Source organism: Myotis lucifugus, unplaced genomic scaffold, assembly GCF_000147115.1.
Source record: "Myotis lucifugus unplaced genomic scaffold, Myoluc2.0 scaffold_196, whole genome shotgun sequence".
Lineage (NCBI taxonomy): Eukaryota > Metazoa > Chordata > Mammalia > Chiroptera > Vespertilionidae > Myotis > Myotis lucifugus.
The window spans coordinates 2,307,161-2,319,837 of NW_005871244.1; the positions used below are offsets into that span (position 1 = coordinate 2,307,161).

Below are 12,677 nucleotides of genomic sequence, written 5' to 3' on the forward strand. Positions count from 1 at the left end.
GGTCCCTAACTTGCACCTATATATATATATATATTGATACCTCCACAAACAAGTGTACAGAGCTGCTCACGCTGTCAGCCACCCAGAGGCACTGTGACAGGGCACAGGATATGCGATGCGCTCACGGACACATGCTTGCACACAAGTGCTGCCCTTGCCAGACCCACAAAGACCTCCCGACACGCAGTACTTCAGGTCACACTGCTAGGTCTCCACATACCGTCCTACACAGTCCTTGTTGAGCATCCCAGAAATGTTTATTGAGCAAAGGCTGTGCCGGGTACACATGCTGTCACACCGTCTCAGAACCACCCTGCATGGTGCACAATCACATGAGCACAGCCTCACATGTTGCCTCAGCACACCCCGTGACACACATACCCCCACGTCCTCTCATACAGTCACTTGTGCCCCGTTTCTCACAGTTGTCTGGTGTCATGCACACCATCTCTCACAACCTCATCCCTATGGTCACCACCTCACAGAGCAGTCAGCCACCACACACTGTCTCTGCCCATGACGTGTGCATGTACACGCCACATCATACACCCTGGTTGCTGTCACACGCGGTTTCACATACTAGTACACAATCATAATTGCACATCATAACCCACTATCATGAAGGGTCACACGTGCTCTCACACAGCCTCACGCCATCACCAGAGAACCACAGGCACCGTTGCACACCCCACCTACCCCGGCTCTTTATTCAGTCCCACTCAGACTCACACCTCCAACTTCAGGACTTTGGTGTTTTATTTTACAAATCGTTGATGATCCAGACCAAAGGTTGTGTGGGGGGCCCAGAGGGTTGGGTTGTAGAAACTTCTGGCTCCACGCGGAAAGGGACCCTACCCCTGCTCTGAGGCCATGCTCTGTGTCCTCATGGGCTGATTGGCGCCTGCACAGTGCTGGTGGTGGTGGGAGGCATGGGGCCTGTGGGGAAGGAGCCTGTGGGCGAACCCAACAGGGGCCCGGGGAAAGGCATGAGGTGGCTGACAGGCCCTGACAGCACCTCGGGGCCGGGGCCTTGGTAGAGATGGGCAGTACCAGGTGGGCCCAGTGTCAAGCCTGAGGCCACTTCCCCACAATTCCCACCATCGCCGCCCCCAGCCACCACCATGAAGCCACCAGCCGGAGCATCAGCTGGTCCTGTGCCTGCCAGACTTGACACTGGCTTCTTTTCTTTCTGTGATGCCTTGCGGTTTCTAGTCTGGATACCATCCTTCCGCATGGTCAGTGGCCGGTTCACCTGATGAAAGAGAGGCCATGAGTGTTCCCCAAACTCAGACTCTTGCCTCTGTGTCTCCACCCTTTCCACCCCACTCCTTAAGAGTCGGGAACTGGGTCAAGGACTAGGGGAGCAGACCCCAGCTGTGGCACAAATAATGCCCTAAGGAATCATGAGCTTGTGAGGCCCTAAGCCAGAGAGCCTCTAACCATAGGACTAGCTGATGGCTGGAGGGGAGGAGGAAGGAGATGAGAAATGGAGGAAAGAGAAGGGAGCAGGAGGGAAAAGAAAGGCAGGGAAGAGAGAATGGTGCAGAGAAGAGAGGGATGAGGGGGAAAGGAGGGAGGAGAATAACAGGGAGAAGAGAGGAAGGGAGATAGGAAGAATACAGGAAAGGAAAAGAAGGAAGACAGGGCGAGTGAGATGGGGGTGCAGTGGGGAGGCTCCAAGAGGCAGGGCACACCTGGTGTCGCTTGTAATAGAGTCCGCAGGCATTGCACACGGGGTCTCTATTGGCATTCAGCCGCCACACTGCCGTGATGGTTGTCTGGCAGTTGGAGCACTGGGCACCTGCCCGCTTGCTGACCTTCTGGGGGAAGCAAGAATGTGAGGGTCAGTGCACTGGGGGGGGGGGGGCGGTGGAGGACCCAGGAGGTGAGGGTCAGGGTGCAGGCAGGGCTTCCTGGACAAGGCGTAAACTGAGGGTTCTCTGAGGGGCAAGGACATGGCCTCCTGTCCCGGGGCTTTCCAAATGGCGTGGGGGGCTTCATCAGTGGTTCTCAAAGTTGGCGGACATTGGACTCACTGGGGGAGTCGAAAACAATCCTGATGCCCAGGCAGCGCCCCAGACCAAGTAAATCAACCCATGTAGGGAGGGCCCCTCGGTGATCCCAGTATGTAGCCAAGAATGAAAACTGCTGTGCAGGGAGTGGACGGCGTGCCTGCTTGCAGCCTGAGGGTGGGCTGAGGGTAGACACTCCTGCACAGAGCTGGGTCCCTGAATGGATGGGGCAGGGAGGGGGGATGTGGGTTCTCATAGAGTGTGAGGACAGAGATCCCTGCACAGAGTGAGAACAGAGTACCTGGGTGAGGGGAGGCCGGCCTGGGCTCTTACCCGGCGCCTTTGGGACTTGTTCTGCCTTTTCATCATCTGACCATCGGCATTGCACAGCCAGCAATGTGGAGTGGCTCTTGCTCTGCAGTACCTATACTCCCCGGCCCCTGGTGTGGTGGAAAGGGGGCAAGAGGGACCAGGCTCAGCCCAGCTTTGCCTTGGACCCCATCCCCCTCCTCAACCTCCCTGTCCCTTTGGGGGAACCTCACCACAGGTGGACAGGGGCAGGGTTCCAGGAAGGTTAGGGGAGGAGTTGACCGCTGGACTGGGGGGGCTTCTGTTTGGAGGAAAGAAGCTCCTAGGAAAGTCGGGGGGCCCGTAGGCACTGCTGGGGACAGGGATGGAGGAAGGCACTGCAGGTCCCAGTGCCAACAGGTCCGGACTCAGTCGCTCTGTCCTGAAGTTCTCTGGGAAGGTGCCTCTCCCATAGGAATCTTCTGAGGCCTGGGGAGGGGTGTAGTCCCAGGTGGGGCTCACAGTTGCGGGAGGGTAGAGCCCAGTGTTGTCATAGGCCCAGCTGGTGTATGGTGAGCCCCTTGGGGTCCCCTCCAGACAGAAGAGGCATGAATTCACCTGGAAGGCTGTTTGGGGTGTGGATGGGTATGGGAAGGAAGAAAGAAGGGAACAGAAGGTCTGAAGCCATCCTACTTTCAGGGTGCAGTGATTCCCAACAGCCCCACATGGTGGCCAACCTTTCCACCTTCCCATAGGTTGCCAGAGCAGCTGCTGGCCATTGGGTGACTCCTGGGTCTGAGCCCCACTGGCCACTCTGGCAGCTGCAGTCACCTGCAGCCTTTTCCCAATGGGCTTTGAGCATAACTGTGTGGAGCCCCATGGGCCACTCAACTAGGGCCACCCCCACCTACTTACCATATTCAGTCCCAATAAGGCAGTCTGGGGATGTATATTCCCAGGTCTGCACATACACAGGGAACGTGATCCACAAAGCCTCGTGAGGGCTTCCAGCCATTTCTAAGATGGCCTCTTTGTTGGGTTCTACACTAGCTAAAGGTCTCCATGGCAACCCCAGTAACATGGAACCCTGCCGGAAAAGCCAGTGCAGCAGCTGCCTGCATATGCTCCAACTGGGGCTGGGGATCGAACCTAAACCCAGGTGCATGCCCTTGTCTGGGAATCAAACCCGAGACCCTTCAGTGCACAAGCCCATGCTCTCACCACTGAGAACACCAGCCAGGGCTCATTAAAGGACCCATGAGAGGTTCCTATGGGTCAGGCCTGGAAGTTGTGTAAGTCATTGTGCTCTCTCCATTGATCAGAACTGTCACATGTCCACCTGTCATTGTAAGGGAGGCTGGGAAAGTTAGTGAGGCAGAAAGGAGAACAGAGTTGAAAAGCCTATAGCAGTGCCTGCTCCAGGATTCTGTGGACTCCCCAGAGCTATGCTGTATCATGTGGTAGCCACTAGCCACAGTCAGGACAGTGGCTCCTGTACAAGGTGAGGGCAAGGCTTCCAGACCAAGGCTGTCAGAGAGAGAGTCACATCAGTGCATTTCCTTGATCTCAATCATTCCAGTGTCACTCATGATTTTTGCTTTTTTTGTGCACAAAATGTACTTCTATATATTTGGTATGTTTTGTTTGAAATATAAGAGTATCTTTTAAAAAGAAGCATAGTTATAAGATTAAAAACTAAGAACACAAAATAATGTTATGAAATATTTGTAAATGAAATTAAGATTCAATACAAATAATAGTATGCTAGTGATGTGCTTTATACTAACTACTTTATATAACTTTTCTCCTTCAATCTTCAAAATAGCTCTTTTAAAAAAACTACCCAGAGTCACAGAGCTAGTGTAAGGGAGAACCAAACTTTAACTAAAGATTTTTGGACCCTAAAGTCCATATGAAGTGCACTGTAGGCAGTCCCCCAGTTGATTTTTCCTAATTGCTTCCCCTGATTCCTTTCCCCTTTTCTCACTGATCCAGTCCTCCCTGGTTTTCAGCACTTCACACTTTCAGCAGCTTCTCTTCCCACAGGTCACTCCCCAGATGCTCTGGCCCACTGCCTGTACATTCAACATTGCAGCTTTCAAGAACAGAGAAAAATAGATATTTTAAAGTCTTTTTGAGAACATAAAACAATTGTTATCTGTACCTTCCTGAGAACTATTAGGGAATGAGCATATGAGTAGGGCTCTTTGTGATCTAGTTTCTGGGAGTGAGGATTCAGATAGGGACCTGAGGGAGAGATGGGAACTTTCCTCCTTGTGCAAAGGAGTGGAGGAGGAGATGGAGTCCCGAGTAAGTAAAGGCTGCTGTGGAGGGAGGGTGATCTGCTGATCTTCAGGAAATGTACAAAGTAAGGGAGGGCATAGGATAGGGCTCATGGTGGGCACCCAGTAAATGTTCTTAGGTTTTAACTAGAGAGAGATGTGATGAATTATGGGCAACCATGTAATGAGGAAATTGCTTTCCAAGTTGAAGTTGTGACTAGGAACATTCCCTTTGAGTTCACAAACATATTTTCTCTGTTTTTAGAAGCCTAGTAGCCCGATCAAGAAAACTAGAGGCAGCATTGATTTAAGGTGAGATAGAATTCAAGGAATAATAGATCTGGAATTGGTAACTGAAACCAATGGATACAATATGCAGTAATAGGAAGAAGACAACTATATTGTTTGTTGTCACCCTCCAATGTTTCAGGCAATTTCTGTATATAATTTCATGAAATTTTCAGGACTAATCTGCAAGGCATATGTTACCCTCACATGACAAATGAGGAAGTGGCTTTCAAATGACTATGAAGAAATTAGCAGCCCCCAAAGCAGTATAAAGATAATTTTAAACTGAAAACACCTGACAGCAACCATAGAAACATTATCTAATTTTAAGCAGAAACTACCAAAAATGCAACTTCCATTGACCTATACCCCTGCCCTCAACAGGGAATTTTCTAATTGAAGGAAGACTGATACTTAGCATAGGAAAGTACTAATTCAGCTTCCATACCTCCACATACACATACATACACCCTGGGAAATGTTGAGCATGGAAGGAGATAGACTGCCCATTATCACGAGCATGAAAAAGCCCAACAGAACTTTCCATAACGTTCCCATCGGAGCCCTAACCTCCCTCCTTTTTGCTTAGATGGTTTATAAACCTTTCTCTCTAGCTATTCATGGAGTTACTCATTATTGAGTGCTTCCACATATGCCCATCTTTTCTCCTGTTAATCTGTCTATCATCAGTTAATTCACAGGCCATGACCATTTGAGCTTAGGTTGGTAGAGGAAAACTTTTTCTCCCAACAACTAAATGTCTTGCTCAGGTTCACACAGATTGAAAAATGACAGGCCACAGGATTTTACCTCCCGTCATTTGTGCCTCAAAGAAAAAATTTATGAGGACTCCTGGATTCTAGAGTGGGAATATGTGTTTGATGAAGGCCTCTCTACCCCCTTGTCAGAGAGCAGTGTGGTTCCCTGGAACAGACCCAAGAGCAACCACAGGACTGACCCAGGAAATGCCCAGGTTCTTTAGACTCACATAATCATGGTCCAGCCCACAGCTCCCCATTCCAGTGAAGCTGAAGCAAAGTATATGAGCGGTTGGGCTACAGAAAGAACCTGTGTCCCTACAGTTATTCTTCAATCAAACTCAGAGAGGGTGACAATTAAGACCAGTAAGTGGTCACTTTGCAGAATTATCTTCTGTCACAGAACCTCTGGGAAGCTGAAGAGCCCAGGGAAAGGCTGACTTGGGGCAGGACATGTGCAGAGCAGCCAGGACAGTCTTTGGATTCAGTGAGGTCATACCATGTTAAGTCAGTTAACATCCCTGAGCCTCGTCCTGTGAAATGTGAATGCTCTTACGTACTGCCAGGATCTTGTGGGAAATGGAAATATATTAGTCAAGAGCTTGCCACATCAGGTTAAGTCTATGACATCAATAATTCTGGTTTCTGGAACTTTAAAAAATTCTAGTTCACTTTGTAGACAACTGTGTGTGTATATGCACATATTAAATATATCCAAAACACACACACACACACACACACACACACACACACACACACAATGCACACATAAAAAGTGGTTTTTTACCTTGGTACCGCACTGTTTCTTGAAATCCACACAATACAAAGGCAAAAGGTCTTATCAGGGAACTTGTTCCTTGGCCTATAGGGTTTGAGAGGAATACAAAATGATCATTTCCTACCACCACCAACTTAATCAAAGATTCTTTTATACTACTTTAAACATAATAATTTTCACTATTATGTTTGAGTAGGTCCTCCATTAAGGCTAAATCTTATATGTAATCTATAATATAGATGAATATAGGAAACTACACATTGTTTTATTCCTAAATTTTGTTTTTGTTTTGTTCCTTAATATTAAAGAGCTACCTCAAAAAATTGGAAATGGAACTCCCATTTGACCCTGTGATCCCACTTCTAGGAATATATCCCAAGAAACCAGAAACACCAATCAGAAAGGATATATGCACCCAGATGTTCATAGCAGCACAATTCACCATAGCTAAGATCTGGAAACAGCCTAAGTGCCCATCAGTAGATGAATGGATTAGAAAACTGTGGTACATCTACACGATGGAATACTATGCTGCTGTAAAAAAGAAGGAACTCTTACCATTTGCAACAGCATGGATGGAACTGGAGAGCATTATGCTAAGTGAAACAAGCCAGTCAATGAAGGAAAAATACCACATGATCGCACTCTTTCATGGATAATTAAGACCATTACAAACTTTTGAACAATAATAAATACAGTGGCAGAGCTGCCTCAAACTGATTGTCGGACTGCAGTGGGAAGGCCAGGGAGGGTTGGGGGACAGGAGGGAGGGGAGTAAGAGATCAACCGAAGGACTTGTATGCATCCATATAACCATAACTAATGGACATAAGACACTGGGGGGTAAGGGAGGGCAGGGGCTTGTCAAGGGCGGGGGGGAAAAAAGGACACTTATGTAATACCCTTTGTAATACTTTTAGCGAAAAATAAAAAAATATATTAAAGAGCTAAATAAATATTTTAGAAACAGAAAACCAAAACTTTTTTTTAAAAAAAGAAGAAAAGGCCACTATGAGAAATCATATGGAGCCTCCTCAAAAAATTAAAAATAAAACTACTATATGATCCAGCAATCCACTGCTAGGTATTTATTCAAAAAGACATAAGCACCCTTATGTTCATTGTAGCACTATTCACAATAGCTAAGCTGTGAAAACAACCTAAATGTCCATGACAGATAAATGGATAAAGAAAATATAGTACACACACACATACAGTGGAATACTATCCAGCTTTACTAGAACAGGAAATTCTGCCATCTGCAACAAAATGGATGAACCATGAGGGCATTATGCTAAGTGAAATAAGCTAATCATAGACACTGCATGATTCCACTTATATGAGGTCTCTAAAATGGTCAAACTCAGAATCAAAGACTGGAATGTTGGTTCCCAGGGACTGGGGGATGGGAAAATTTGGAGTTAGTAATCAGCAGGCATAAAGTGTCAGTTAAATAAGATAAATAAACTGGAAAGAGATGCTGTGCAACCTTGTACCTATAATCAACAGTAATGTATTGTACACTTAAAAATTGGGTCAGAGGGTAAATCTCGTGTTCTTATGACAATAAGATCAACATTTTAAAATATTTTAAAATAAAGTACTCGTAACTTTCATGGAAGAGATTGTGGTGGGCAAAGTAGAGTTCATAATAGCACCACTCACTCTGGACAAAGTTGGGAGACAAAGCAAAGATGTACTTACAGCTTTTCTCAGTGCAGTTTATGATATTTTCAGTAAATGCTCTTGCCATGGCCAAAGTTTCTCTTAGAAAAGTAAAATGAAGACACAGTTGTCTTCTAGGTTATGGATCAATTCATTTTTCACCTACAGAGAATTATATTCACTAAGTGAAATAAACAGGGAATTGGAGAAAAAATTAAAAGTACATTTAAAAACTTCTCTCTTTCTCCAAATATGAGCAATGTTAACAATTTAATGTAGTTCCTCCTGTTTATTCTTGCTCCTTTGTTGTGGGTAGAAGCACATACACAGAGACATATAGAAACAATAAATCAATACAAAGCAAATACAAAATTTTTACCCAGGCCAAGAAACATAAAGGTCTCCAAATAGTGGCAGTAGCTTTTGTTTTCAATTTTTTAAAAAAAATATATTTTATTGATTTTTTACAGAGAGGAAGGGAGAGAGATAGAGAGTTAGAAACATCGATGAGAGAGAAACATCGATCAGCTGCCTCCTGCACATCTCCTACTGGGGTTGTGCCTGCAACCCAGGTACATGCCCTTGACCGGAATCGAACCTGGGACCTTTCAGTCCGCAGGCCGATGCTCTATCCACTGAGCCAAACCGGTTTCGGCTGTTTTCAATTTTTATAGTTATAATGAACACTGCAATAAATTCCTTCATTCCAAAGATTTTAATAAAACTCCTTTGGCTAGCAAAACATCTAATGGAATTCATTTTATGTATCAGTATATATGCATATGTGTGTCAGTGTATGTGTATCTCCTAGTTATTCTATTTGAACATATCTAGACATATCAGAGATGCTTATTATTAATTTATTATAATTTATTATAATTTATTATTAATAAAAACTTATAAGTTTATTTATTTTAAAAATAAATTTTATTCATCAATCCTAAAATGAATACATAAGACATAGAAAATAAGAGAAATTTTTTAAAATTCTCAAGTTTTTGCTATTTTAGGCTACCTGCAGTATATAACATTATATTTAAAATTTAGACTACAGAGTTACATTTCTGGGATTATGGCAAATCATATTACTCAGACCAACTCTTCTACTGAAAATAACTCATAATGCTATGGTAAATAACATTGTGATCTATACTTTTGGGAATATTTTGTCTGTAGTTATTAATTGTCCCTATAAGAAAATAAGGATTGATTTTTGCTTTGTTCTTATTCAACAACCATCAATCAGACATCTGTAGAGTTATTCTAATATTTATGAAAAAGGCCACTTCCTTGGCTTTCCTGAACCAACTCGGAAGGAGATTAGCAAATGGCATATCATTAATATGCATATTAAAGAAAATGGTTCTGACAACTACTTGGCAAATAAGTGCTTCAAATGCTCCTCCTCTAGAATACCTTCTTCCTGATGGTTTTAGTATACCATACCAACTGAGTGCATAAAGTTTTTTCATGATAGGTGTTTCTCTATAGAAGATTGAAAAAAGCTATGATTTATAGGGTATTAACTTTATTCCAGGAACTGGCTTAATCTACTGTGGGGAGAATTAAAATGTCCCTCCTACCCTTTTAGGTTCTTCTTTAGATAATTCTGGTTTAAGAATTAAATTGACACAGACAGACTAATAGGAATTGGGCTGGTAATTGCCAAAAAGGTTTTCTATTACTAAACCACCCTTTTCCGGTCCTTTGGCTAGAAGGAACAGATTATCTTGGTGTGTTTTGTCTATGCCTGTTGGTGGTTCTGGGTTGGAGGCTTCTGCAGGGCTCTGTCTGTTTGCAATATAATGGAGGCAACACGGAAACTCGTCTTATTCCTCAAGTTTCAAGGTCCCAAGGCAGTCTGACTTATTTTCCTGTTTCAGATGTTTTCATATTTGTAGTGTTATGTCTAGAAATTTTTAGTTGTAAAGAGGACCTTAAAGCAATGGCACTGCCCTGGCTTGTTTGGCTCAGTGGATAGAGCGTCAGCCTGTGGACTGAAGGGTCTTGGGTTCGATTCCGGTCAAGGGCACATGCCTGGGTTGCAGACTTGATCCCTAGTAGGGGGCGTGCAGGAGGCAGCCAATCAATGATTCTCTCTCATCATTGATGTTTCTATCTCTCCCTCTCCCTTTCTGAAATCAATAAAAATATATTTTTAAAAAATTTTAAAAAGCAATGGCACTACTCCATCTTGCATATCCCACAAACTTCAAATGTTATATTTTCATTTATATTCAGTTCCAAGTATTTTAAAAATTGTCTCAAAATTTCCTCTTTGAATCGTGCATAATTTATAAGTGGGTGGTTTTGTTTGAAAATATTTAGAGATTTTCTTAGATATCTTTCTGTTATTAAAATCTGAATTAATATGTTATGGTTGAAGAATATATCTTAGATCCTCTCTGTTATTTTAAGTTCAAGTTGTTGTTTTTTTTCTTTTATGGCCCAGGTGAGGGCTTATCTTCCTTATTGTTCAGTGTACACCTAAAAAGATAGTTAACTTTACTGTTATTAGGTGAGACATTCTATAAATATTAATTAAGTCAAGGTAGTAAATGATGTTGTTTGGGTCTTTTAAGTTTTGCTGATTTTCTGACCACTTGTTCTATTAATGACTGAGAGAAGAGTACTGATTCTGAAAGTATAATTATGAGTGTGTCTATTTCTGCTTCATATTCTATCAGATTTTGCTTTATGTACTACTTTGAAGTTTTGTTATCAGGTGCACACATATTTAGATTGCTATTCCTTCTTAGTAAATGAATCCTTTTATCATTAATTAATATTCCTAATTATGTCTGATACTTTTTCTTGTTCCGAAATTTGCTTTGTCTTATATTATTAAAACAACTCCAGCCCTGGATGGATGGCTGAGTTGGCCAGGAGCATCATCCTGTACACCAAAAGGTTGTGGGTTCAATCCCCGGTCAGGGCACATAGGAGAGGCAACTGATTGATGTTTCTCTCTTCTCTCTCTCTCAATAAAAACATTTCCTGGGGCGAGGATTAAAAGAAAAGAAAATACTCCAGCTTTCTTTTGATTAGACTTTGGGTGGTATATTGCTTTCCATCTTTTACTTTTAACCTATCCATGTCATTTATTTAAAGATAGTTTCTTGTAAATGGCTATTAGTTGAGTCTTTTTTCTTTACCTAATCTGACATTTATTTTTTAATTAATGTTCTTTGAACATCTATATGCAAAATAATTATTGATACATTGGATTTAGCTCTATTATTATATGCTTTTTATTGTTGTTTCCCTTTCATGTTTGTTTTCTCTTCAACAAGTTCTTCCTTATTTTGTACTAGTGGTCCGGTGCACGAAATTTGGGCACATTAAAAGGGGATTAATTAAAGGAAATATTTTAATATTGCTATTTGCCCTTTCTCTATAATAGAAGTGTCAGCGATGAAAGAAATTTAGTAAAATGTATATGAAAATCTTCCTCCTGTCAGAGTCTGGAGATGAAAGAAAATTAGTAAGATGTATATGAAAATCTTCCTCCTGTCAGAGTCTGGGGTGCACCACGGGACCCAGAGTCAAGTCCCCGCCCACCAACGTACACCTCAAAATCACGAGAGACCCAGACCCGGCCACCCCCGCCCTGTTGGGCTAAATCCAGATCCAGCCAGTCCCACCCTTGTCAAGCCCCACCGGGTGGGGAGCACAGTCTCAGGTCCCTTGGGCTGGTGCCAGAGAACGGGGTGTGGCCTCAGGTCACCTGGCCTGGTGCCGGGGCAGGGGGTGTGGCCTGAGGTCTCCCATCAAGCCTTGCTGGGCGGGGGGCATGGCTTGAGGTCCCCCGGCCTGGCACCAGGATGGGGGCCGCGGCCTGAGGTCCCCCGTCAAGCTCCACTGGGTGGGGGACGCAGCCTGAGGTTCCCCAGCCCAGCACCCAGGTGGGAGGTGCACCTTGAGGTCCCCCATAAAGTACCGCCTGGTGGGGGGTGCAGCCTCAGGTCCTCCTGTCCAGTGCTAGGGCGGGGAGCACAGGCTGAGGTCCCCCATCAAGCCCCACTGGGTGGGAGGCATGGCCTGAGGTCCCCCGTCAAGCCCTGCTGGGTGGGGGGACACGGCCTGAGGTCCCCTGGTCTGGCACCGGGGCGGGGGGTGCAGCCTGAGGTCCCCCAGCCTGGTACCAAGGCGGGGGACATGGCCTGAGGTCCCCTGTCAAGCCCTGTCAGGTTGGGGCACGGCCTGAGGTCCCCTGTCGAGACCCATGGGGGGCGGGGGAGGCGCAGCCTCAGGTCCCTGCTGATTGCTCATTAAGGCTCGTTGAGGGAACTCAGCCTCCACTGTGGATGCAGCCATCTTGTGTTACTGAAACCCCACCTCCGCTGTGGGTGCCGCCATCTTTGTGTCAGAGTGATGGTCAATTTGCATATTCTCTCTTTATTATATAGGATTATTAGCCTATTTTTAGTATGAGCTTTTATTTACCTTTTGATTTAAAAAATGTTTATATGTTTTTATTGATTTCAGAGAGAGGGAGGGAGAGGGAGGGAGAGAGAAACATCATAGATGAGAGAGAATCATCTATCCACTGCCTCCTGCATGCCCCCTGCTGGGATTGAGCCTTTGCATTTGCCTTGACTGGGAA

General features: G+C 44.6%; 1 protein-coding gene across 1 annotated transcript; it reads right to left on the bottom strand.

Annotated features, from left to right (window-relative positions):
* Positions 1-883: 883 nt before the first annotated feature.
* On the bottom strand, positions 884-3,315 carry LOC102419847 (erythroid transcription factor-like). The gene is made up of 3 exons (XM_023760955.1): positions 3,216-3,315; positions 1,695-1,846; positions 884-1,252 (listed from the first exon to the last, which is right to left on the bottom strand). Exons 1-3 carry the CDS (start codon positions 3,313-3,315, stop codon positions 884-886), a joined length of 621 nt encoding a protein of 206 aa, XP_023616723.1.
* Between the last annotated feature and the right edge of the window lie 9,362 nt (positions 3,316-12,677).

Excerpts from the sequence above, each read along its gene's own strand:
- LOC102419847 (XM_023760955.1), bottom strand. The coding sequence starts at position 3,315 with ATGGCTGGAAGCCCTCACGAGGCTTTGTGGATCACGTTCCCTGTGTAT. Across the intron at positions 1,847-3,215 it reads CCTTATTGGGACTGAATATG|GACCCTCACATTCTTGCTTC; the intron begins GTAAGTAGGTGG and ends CCCCAGTGCACT. Across the intron at positions 1,253-1,694 it reads TCTATTACAAGCGACACCAG|GTGAACCGGCCACTGACCAT; the intron begins GTGTGCCCTGCC and ends CTCTTTCATCAG.